The sequence below is a fragment of the Oryza glaberrima genome, chromosome 12, assembly GCF_000147395.1.
Source record: "Oryza glaberrima chromosome 12, OglaRS2, whole genome shotgun sequence".
In the NCBI taxonomy this organism is placed as follows: domain Eukaryota; kingdom Viridiplantae; phylum Streptophyta; class Magnoliopsida; order Poales; family Poaceae; genus Oryza; species Oryza glaberrima.
Genome location: NC_068337.1, coordinates 8,144,497 through 8,155,414, shown reverse-complemented (window position 1 = coordinate 8,155,414; position 10,918 = coordinate 8,144,497). Strand labels below are relative to the sequence as shown.

Here is a 10,918-nt window from a genome sequence, read left to right as displayed (position 1 = left end):
AAGACCTTCTACAAGTCTACTTCTACCTCAACATGTCACTTTTGGCCCATAGAAGACAAGAGATCAAGTTGTACACGTTTTGGATTCGGATTCAGGCCTCCTGATAGCATCAACTTCAAACAGACCTAGCCGCTGTTCTAGAAGGAATTTCAGGGCCCATGAGTACTTGTTGGAAAGCTTATGGAGTCTACTTTCAGATGGATTTGGTTCCACATTAAAATTCCTTCTAAGTTGCCGGGAAACTGCAAAACAAGCCACGTATCTCATCCAGTCCGAATCTGATTTGTGTTTTGGGCCTTGTAATTGTGTCGTGGGCTTAGCTCAAGGGGGTGTACGCCCTAGGGCAACCCTAGGACGTCCTTAATCATATTTATTCAGTAGCCATCACCATTTAGAGTCGCTTTTGCTTAGATTATTCTGTCAAGAACAGTTTCGCCGCTAGATCGGTTTGTGGAACCCCAAATTCGAGTGCTTAATCATTCATATGCAATTTGGTTGCAATCTATCTTGTTCTTGCTTGTGTTCTTCGATTCGCATGCAGGGATTAGCCTTCTCGGTGAGGTTAACCGGGTTTCGACATGGTTGATAACTAGAGGAGACGTGGTGCTGCGATTGTGGGGCTCAGTAGCGTGTTCGTTCAGAAGCCGGATCGAGTTGTGTCACGACTCCGCCCAACTCAACTGTTTATCAATACCTATCGAAAGATCGGGACCTTAACTCCTCATCAGCCATCGTCGTCCCATGACGACCACCTCTGTCATCGTGCTGCCCTCCTTCCCCCTGCTTAGTTGTCAGACCACCAGAACATGCTTCCTGGAAGTGGAACTCTTGCACAGCGAGGCAGGTGGCCCTGGAGATTGATGTGGAGGTAGTGAAGCTTGCCATGGCGCTGCTGTGGATGAGATTGGGATGGACGGTAGGGTGCACTTGTGTGGATGATATAGATACCGAGTACCCATACAACCTATATATTTCATTAGGAGGTAGACTAGATCCATGTATTATGTATATATATAGAGTAAAACATGGTCATCATGTTGTCTTAATTAGCTAGGTATAGATAAATAGATAGATAGATATAGATGTGTTGGGGATTTAGGGCCTAATCAAAGCATGGATGAGCTTCGCTCATAAAGATCTGATCCCTCGTTTAGTGTTGAGCTCATATTTATGACCTTAAGCCAACAGCTCCTATCCCTGTCAAGTCCTACGTTTTCTTTTACAGCCCTATATACCAAGAAGGAATAAATCATCAGCTATATATTGTGACACAGTTGGACATATCAGAGTTTTTACATATTATGTGGAGAGTTTAAATAAATACCATATCGTGTGTGGTTCCTACAAGTTCCTCCTTTTCTCTCTTCCAGTGTGATCCCACTCTCTGCACCTCCTTTCCTATCCTACCTACCAACAAGTCAGACCGTGGTGCTCCTGAATCATTGCGAGCGACCTGGTTCTTACCCACCAAGCCACCGGAGACGGATCTGACATGTGGGCCCTAGAATCAGCCAGCCCACATATCAGCATTTAATTTGACAATTTGACGCTTTCCGAAAACTAATTTCGCAAATGAACCGCAGCCAAAACTTATTTAAAAATGACCCTTTTGTTCAACGTCAAGTATGGTATTGAACTTAGATATACCGGCATCAAATAGCACGGCGTTGAATGCACGTTGGCACGCCGACTTAGCCTCCCATCTGCGGTGGTACAGCATTCAGCACCAGTTGACGTGGCGCTGAGGTGTCTAAGTTCAGCGCTATACAATTTTGGCGCTGAACAAAAGGGTCATTTTTAAAAAAAGTTTTGGCCATGATTCATTTGCGAGATTAGTTTGCGGAAAGGGTTAAATTGTCAAATTAAATGCACGTATCAGTACCTCATGTAAGAGAACAGTACTACATCTTAAGCCACTACAATTCTTATCAGGATTTGCTTAGGAAATATAAATTGTAATGAGAGCCACAAATAAATAGAAGCAAGATTTACTGTGCAAGTTACAATGGATTTGATGTGGAAAAGGTGATCCATACGATTTGGCATACCTCTAGTGAAGTAACGATCTTTAACACCAGTTGAAAACCCTCCTTTAGTAATGGTTATTTCAATCGGTTTAATACTGACTAAAAATGTTTTCAGTGACTTGGATTTTTAGAACTAGTAATATACTAAAGCATCTTTAGTATCGGTTTTTAATCTAACTGACATATTTGTGATTTTGGGTACCACGACGAAAGATCAGTTCTCCAGTAGCGTAGACAAAAGAAAGATGTGGGGAGCTAATGGAAATTGGTTTTCAAAATTTCATGCATGTCACTAGATATTGTATAGTCTTATCATTTGTCGTCACTATGTTGTCATTTTACCAAAGCTAACTGTAGGATCGAACAACAAGAACTAAGTCAACCAGAGGCGGGGTGAATGGTTGTAATATCCAAAAACCAAAACTTTTAGCGGAATTAAAAGTTACCCTCGAATCAATGAAACGTGGTATGATCGGAGAAGTTGCGCCTAGAAGCCGCCGGTCTGACCGCCGAAATCTGCTGTCGTCGCCTGTAGTTGCCGCCGGTCTGATCGGTGCGACGCCGTCGGTCTGATCGCCGGTGTCCCACCGGTTGAACCGCCGAACCCGAGCAAACACAAATCGAAAAACTCTCAAAGTAGACGATAACTTTATTACTTCTCTATGTGTGTTACAATGTGCAACAACAGCACTCCTCACAAAAATCTCGACTAAACTCGAAACCCTAACTATTCTCTCGACTCAATGCTCTATAATGCTCTATACCGGGAGGCCACACCCTCCCTCTCTATTTATACATAAGATAGGCAGCCTAAAGCTACGAACAAAACTCATACACGAAGTCCTAATATCTCTAGGAAACCTTCCCGTACAAGAAACCAACTTTACAAACTCCAATTGTACCAAATTTGGACTTCTTACAAATTCAACTCTGCATCCCATACGTACACAATATCTCCATCATATGCCATATGGAATCTTCTCCAACCACGCACATCAATCTTTAGCCTAAGTGTCCCGCATGATATCTGACCGTTCGGACGTCACCTTATCTCCAAGTTGACTCCCGATCCATCACCGGCAATACTCTCCCGCGGCGTCAAGATTACCTACACATGAATTAACCAAAAAACTATATTCCAAGGACAAGCTATCTCCAACTTGACTCATTGTTAGAAAAAAAAACAGTATTACATACGTATAGTATCCATATAGAAGTCATAAACACAAATTACCCACAGATATCCAACGAAACAACCCGAAACCAAAACCAACAAAAAGTCGGCCGGTCAGACTACGGGCTAGCCGGTCTAACCGCTCGCACACCTTCGGTTTGACCGGCAGCACTTGCCAGGTCTAACCGGTTCCTATAATACAACAGTCTCTGTTCATCACCTGCAAATCCAATCATCTCCAAAACCACTTCACCAATAATCTCCAAATATCAAAACCAATAATCTCATATGTCAATTGTTCATCACAAAAATTCCTATGGAATGCCTCTTCCCATGCAAGTTTTGGAGGAAATTTAGCATGAGGTTCTACCTCATGTTAAGAATCCTTTGAGTCTTTATCTGTCCTCAAATTCCTGTGTTTTTCCTACAGCTCAATCAAACGGTCATTCCTATATTTTTCCTGTGTTTTGTAATCCTCTATTTTACACTTGTATTCCTATGAGAATCCTATGTTTTTTCTATTCCTCCGTTTTTTCATTCCTGTTATTCAAAGGGGGCCTAAAATTCAAACACACTTTATTCTACACTAACATGTGTCCCAACCTTAATCAAACTTCACCCTACATAAAACTGTGACCTGCCATAATAGACTTCTTGCTGTAAATTAGACAGATAGCCAACTTTTGTCTCTTCGTTTCCAATTCTTGTACAACCGCGCATGACTAGTTTATATGTTCCTTATTTCTGTAAATTCTTTGCATACTTCAACTGTTACTCTGTTAGCAATTATTGCATTCCGATCGTGCTATAGTGGTCGAACTGTTTTTATAGTTGACTTACTAGAAGGAAAAGAAAATCTAAGAGAACTACACCACTATCCTAATAGTCCCACCTATTTTCACTGTCTGACAGTGCTAGTTTACAAATAGGCATGCCTGGGGCATCTTAAAATCTATGCAGGTTGCTTCCAAAAGAAAACTGTAACAACTGTTAGAGCAAGCAATCCAAGCATTTTCTACAATGTTAATGCTTGGTGCCCTTTGATTTCATCCTGTTGGTTGGCTAAGCCCACTTGAAGGTCGGTGAGTTCGTGATATACCGCATTCTTAAGTGGGCTACGGTAAGGATTTATCAGAAAACGCTGAATTATCATAACAGGAGAATGGAATCATGCGGTTGGTCTAGCTAGGTCACTTCAAGTTATTTTGGCAACAACCAATTTCCAACTAAAAGCAGCACCTTGGATCTACGGCTAGAACAAAATTCTAACCTTTGTCCAATAGATGCTCGAAACAACATGGATATACCTGTTGGGTGCTCTACATTTTCGGCTGCAAGTGTTAAAAGGGGACAACATTCTTCCCCACTAAAATCTTGGGAGATGTCAATTTTTTGAAGCTAATCATAGGGTCATGGTGGACTCTGGAGGGACTGTCTCATCATGGGTCATGATCATCAATTCATCATACTTGGTGGGTTTCTTGTGCATTTTTTGTTTTTGTTTTCCCATTTTAGATATAAATAAAAGAACTGCAGGAGCTCCTTCTTTTTCATTTATCGCTGCAACCGAGTATCCTGTTATTAATGCTTAACTTAGGAATATTGAATACTTTGGAGTCAGCCAAACACTTGGTTTATTAGACCCATGGAAGAAGATTCTCTGACTTGTTTTCCTCTAACTTTGAGTCACCATTATATAGGCCCGTTGAACCCATATGTCAATGACCCACATAGAGGACAGTATATTAGAGGATCTCAATCCGACCTAGAATCCTGTGTACACATGATGGAGCAAAGTGGTAGAGCCTGTTGTTGCTTTTGTGGTCAACTGCAAGGTGCGCGTAATGCGATGTAGAGGTGCAGAATAAAGGCATAGCAGGGTACAGCCAGCCTACGGTGCGTATGCTTTTGTGGTCAACTTGCTTATGCCTCCCTGAATCGTCTCACTGCACTATCGTTGCTATTAGCCCGTGTTGCTACACATCTTTTTCTACTTGTGCTGTTTATTACATAGTCGAATGAGATACTTGCTATCTTAAACAGCCTTGTATATATTGCTATTGGTGCCTCCTTCGTTGGTCTACCACATGCTTTGTGCTATGTGTGTCTGTGGCAGCTCTCACTCTGTGTCTGAGTTTTATACACATCAATACATGCATTGTTTGATAATCCTTCTATTTCAGATTATAAGTTGTTTTGACTTTGGTCAAAGTTAAATTACTTTAAAATTAACCAAGTTTATAGAAAAAAAGAGTAATATTTTAAATTCAAGATAAATATATTAGGAAAATATATTCAATTATCAATTTAATGAAGCTAACTTCGTGTTGTAAATAATACTATATTTATCTACAAACGTAGTCAAACTTCAAGTAGTTTGACTTTGACAAAGCCAAAACAACTTATAATCTGAAATGGAAGGAGTATATATGATGCATATGCATCTTTCGGGGAAAAAGAAAATAACCCTTGAACGCGTGGCTAAACTTGATTGTGTCAGTGAAAACGAATCCTTTTCCTTGTTTCTTAGGGGGTATTTAGATCCAGGGGTGTAAAGTTTTGGCGTGTCACATCGGGTATTATATAGGGTGTCGTATATGGTGTTTGAGCACTAATAAAAAAACTAATTACAGAATCAGCCAGTAAACCGCGAGATGAATTTATTAAGCCTAAGTAATCTGTCATTAGCATATTACTGTAACACCACATTGTCAAATCATGGAGCAATTAGGCTTACAATATTAATCTCTCAAATTAGTCGCAATCTATGTAATTAGTTATTTTTGTAGTCTATATTTAATACTTCTTGTGGGTGTTCAAACATTCGATGTGAGAGGGTGTAAAATTTTTGTATGGGAACTAAGCAGGGCCTTATTTAAGAAATGTGCCAAACACATTTGATTTCTGCATGACATACGCATGGTTAACAAATAACAATAATGCCATATGTATGTGGCTCTGAGAGTCTGAGATCCACCACCATGTCATGAGACGATCTCAACAAGAAAAAGAAAACAGAGAGAGAGGGGGATGTCATGGGACATGAAAGACATAGCATGCACGAGAAGAATCTCAAGATTTGGTGGCATATATCATGATTGGCAATTGATCCACGATGGCACAACACAATCACTAAGCTAGTAAGTCGTGTCAAATCATTGTAGAGCCAAGAGTTGACTCCCTGCAGGAGCAAGATCAGCAAACAGCAATTCCTCCTTGCATGCTCCATGTACAATTCAAGTGGAGGCTCTAGCTACACGAACGTCCATACATGAAATCCAATATCGTATATAATGGCAGCTATGGAGAGATCCTCAAGAGTCATATGTAGGGTATACATTTACAAGGAGGCCGGTAGCTTGAACCTAGAAAGTATGTATCACAGCTGGGGTAGCAATGGCAGTGGCAGTGGCAGTGGCAGTAGCACCTCCTCGTCTTCCTCATCTCGTCCATTCAATAGTGTCAGGATGGATGGTGCCGTCTTACCAGTCTCGTCTCGTCAACCGCCGCCGTCCAGCGACCACTCACCGACGGAGGAGGAGCTTCCGAGGGTGACGGCGGCGGTGGGAAGGTACAGTGCGGAGGAGCGGCAGGAGCGCATTGAGAAGTACCGGAGCAAGCGAAACCACCGCAACTTCGAAAGGAAGATCACCGTACGTGGATTACATATTCAGTTTCCTTATAAGAATATAATACACAATCTCGCATAAAAGCCCACTTGCTAATTAATTTATCTTTTACACACTTATTTATGTTTGTATTGTGTTTCGCAACAAAAGTTAGATACAAAAGTATATAACAACAATCGTGATTTAGAGTTTGTATCGTGTATCGGTAAAAAAAATGTAATTTTTTGAATCATGTATTGGGTGTGTGGAGTATATATATTTTTGTTATTTTTTATGCCAAATTGGTTGGATAGAGTCTGTGTGATTTTCTTAACAAATTTTGCCAAAAAAATTATCTATCCACGGTAGAATTCCGATAATTCCAATTATCTTGTTTACCACTACCCTCCAATACTTTTTTGCTACCGATAATGAAAACCCTAAGAGGGTCTCAAAACCCACAAGCCCATATTGTCTGCATTGCTATTTTCTTTTTTTTAAGTACCTCTCTATCTAACTACTACACACATATACTAATATTGGATATTATTGGATTGCATATGCATGCAGTATGCTTGCCGGAAGACGCTCGCCGACAGCCGGCCTAGGGTGAAGGGCCGTTTCGCCCGCAACTCCACCACCGGCGATGCTGCCGACGGCAGTCAATCGACGGGATTAGCAGAAGTAGTGTCCTCACCGCTGGCAACGACCAATGCAATGTGCAATGACGACGACGACGGTGGCAGCGGTGACTTACCCGAGTGGTGGCCAGCAATGAAGGAGGCGCTGGCGAGGCAGGAGGACGATGACGAGGACCTACTCGCCGCCTACCTCGGTGTCTCCTCCATCAACCTCTACTCTCCGCGCGGTCATTCATCATGAGATGAGATTATTAATTGCGTCATCGCAAGCCCGACACACTCATTACATACATGGGTGTTATACTTACTACAGCTTTCTTGTTTCACTCTATGGCTTTTACGACAAGTTACTTAGATTATGTTTTGCCTAATTTCAACAAGGTGAAAGTTTGATTAGCCTATTTAACATGGTCTGTCCAAACCATTTTTATCTAGCATTGCGATCGAAAAACAATTAAAATTCAGAATAATAAATACTTCATCCGTCTCAAAATATAAGAGATTTTAGAGGGATATAACATATGTCCTAGTACTATGACTCTGGATAGGTTTTCTGTATAGATTCGTAGTACGTGCTAGGATCTGTCACATCCCTCTAAAATCCTCTATATTATGGGATGAAGGGAATAACTACTCCAAAATATTTCAGGACGGAGATGCTTCAAATCATGCATTCAAAGTAAGGTAAAATATCAAAAGCATCATCCCACACATTTCTTCACCACACTACCTCCTACCTTATTCTGTAGAGCTTACCTTGCTTTCTCTTTCCCCGGTCATTATCTCCTCTCTCTCCCCTATATCATCCATGACAGTGGCGGCCTTTCATCGGTCAAACTTGACTTTCCTCAATGGCAGCATGGCACGATGGCAATGGACTGCAGGCCGTTGGTGGCAATGAACAGCGCCTAGTGCCAAGCCCAACAATGACTGGCCACTAGAGAGGACGAAGTAGATATGGATTTTTTCTAAAACTAGGAAGGTGGCCCGCGCATGCGCGCACTTATATTATTAAAAGGTAAGATTTTTATTGTTTGTTCAAAAATTTTGTCTCATAAATTAAGGGAAAACTAAAGTTCAGATACTGTTATTTTGCAATATTAAACTAAAGTTCGGATACTATTATTTTGCAATATTTTTTTAATAATTTAAGGGTTCTATTTTTTTAAGGTATCTTAAAAATCCATTCACAAACTTTTGAGTAGAAGATGGATTAAGTACTTACGACTTTTGAATCATGTTTTCTTTCTCGAGTAAATAATAAATTATTGCTTGTAGTATGGTTACAAATGAAAAATACGGGAGCAAGATACTCAAAATTCTTATGATTAAATCATCTCATGAAGACGCATGACATAATAAGAAAGGGAGGGAAGCATATACATGGAGAAAAAAATAAAGGGAAAAATGAAAATGTGGAGGGGAAGAGTAGGTACCCACGTACGTAGGTGCGTACCGAAGGTGAGAGGTGGGACCTCGTAGTATTTAGTTTGTTCTAAGATCAATTTAATCTAATGGTTTTGTTAACAACCAAATTTGGTAATATCGGCATCCGAAAAGAAGATTAGATCGAAGTGAAGTCAAAGGCGGAGATCGAATTCGAGAACAGAGCAGGAATCGGCTGGAGTCCAGATCGGCTACGATTAGGATTGGCTGGGTCTGAGTCGGACTAGGTAAGCCGATGCAGCCGATTCCGACAATACAACTTGGTGTATGACATCGGGTTGAATTAAGGTGCTTCAAGATGATTGCCGCACATGGATAGAGTCCTGAGAAGGCAATTGTATCTATTAATTAGGATATTTTATGTAATTTCCTTAGAGATATGCTTGGACAAAAGTCTGCCGCAAAGACTTATGGTATCTTAGAGTTTGTTAGAGATAATAGTCGTGTCCGGTATGGATATATCTTGTAATTCTTGGGTATAAATAGACCCGAGCCCTATGTAATTTGGAATCTACACACGTTCAATACAATCTCAGCGAATCGCCACCTTTTTGCTTTAGTTTTATTTCGACGAGTTCTTGCTTTCGGGTTGAGCTGCATCGGTTTCGATCTTCAACAAGAGGTAAAACTTGTTATGATGGATTGTGTTCTCGGGATTAGTGCTTCCATCTTTACGACACTCTAATCTTGTCTATGTAATTCATCGAGTTATCATATATCTTACATAATCTTCGACAATATCATCATCTAACCTACAATCGGCTAACATCTATCGATAGAAGGCAGCCGATTAGGTTAAATAGCGATGTTGACCCAGATTATATAAGATATCTACCACTTTATGAAACATTCAGCTGCTTGATTGTCTAGATATTGTTCTTCTTTTCATACTTAATGCTGCATCAGTTGAGTTTGATCTATTAAGTGGTGCTTAGAATTTCAATCTCTAGCTTGCCTTCTGGTTGCCGATTAGAGTAGTATCGGAGTTTTAGCCAATCTTATCTGATTTAACCATATTCGTTCTATATGCTTCATTGACATGTTAAATCCGCCCTTTACGTCAAGATCTTATTGCATTTAAGTATATTAGGCTTTTGTTTGATATATTATACTTGTTTTGATATCTTGATATAGAGTAGTATCGGAGTATTAGCCGATACATGCTAGATTTATCTGATCGGCTATGCTATAAACATATATAATGCTGTTATTAATATATATTTCGATCTAAGTGATTTATACTGTCTCAGCATGGCGACCGATCTATCCCAGTCACTTGATTTAAATATATATCGATATAAGAACTATACATTGTTAATATCTACAGCCAATCGAATAGATTTAGTTCTTTATTGTCTATTTACAACCACCGATAGATTCACATATGACATCGGCTCAAAGATAAATGATATGTCATCGGCACCTAGCCGATCGGCTATCATTTATAGATTTAATCGCGGTCTCTTTGTTTCTATTTCTTGTTGATTGCAGGATCAAATCAACTGGCACACTAACACACCCGAAGGCGAGCTTTGGACCTGCACTAGAGTTAAGCAGATCTCCCAGGCCTCGTGTTTTCTGTCAACACGCTTTTGGCACGCCCAGTGGGACCGATAAGAAGTCAGCAAGCAATTCTTCCTCATGGCCGAGAAACCACCGCTGTCGCCATCCTCGGCTAGTCCAGGCACCGTTAAGGAAAAGATCCAGAAGTTGGGATTGACTGACGTCAATGAAGGAAACGTCGTGCCCATCGATCCGAAAAAATTCACACCTGAGCAGAAGAAAGATTTTGAAGCAATGTTGCAGCAAGCACGGGTTCAGTTCTTGAACTCATTCATGCAGACCCGCAAGGGGACACTTGTTTAGAAGTACAAAATAAAAGTGGTTGCTGATGATCCTGGGACCAGTTCTTCTAAGGATGGAGATGGGAAACAAGCTCCAGACGGCTCGGCTCAACCGAGTGACAAAGGTGCTACCGATGGTTCTCTAGGAAATCAAGGTGACAATTCTCAAGGAGTCCAT

General features: G+C 40.6%; 1 protein-coding gene across 1 annotated transcript; it reads left to right on the top strand.

Annotated features, from left to right (window-relative positions):
* The first annotated feature begins 6,479 nt into the window (after nucleotides 1–6,479).
* On the top strand, nucleotides 6,480–7,985 carry LOC127757915 (zinc finger protein CONSTANS-LIKE 4-like). Its single transcript, XM_052283506.1, has 2 exons — nucleotides 6,480–6,854; nucleotides 7,380–7,985. The coding sequence occupies exons 1-2, from the start codon at nucleotides 6,495–6,497 to the stop codon at nucleotides 7,689–7,691; spliced, it is 672 nt and encodes a 223-aa protein (XP_052139466.1). The 5' UTR covers nucleotides 6,480–6,494; the 3' UTR covers nucleotides 7,692–7,985.
* Nucleotides 7,986–10,918: the final 2,933 nt, after the last annotated feature.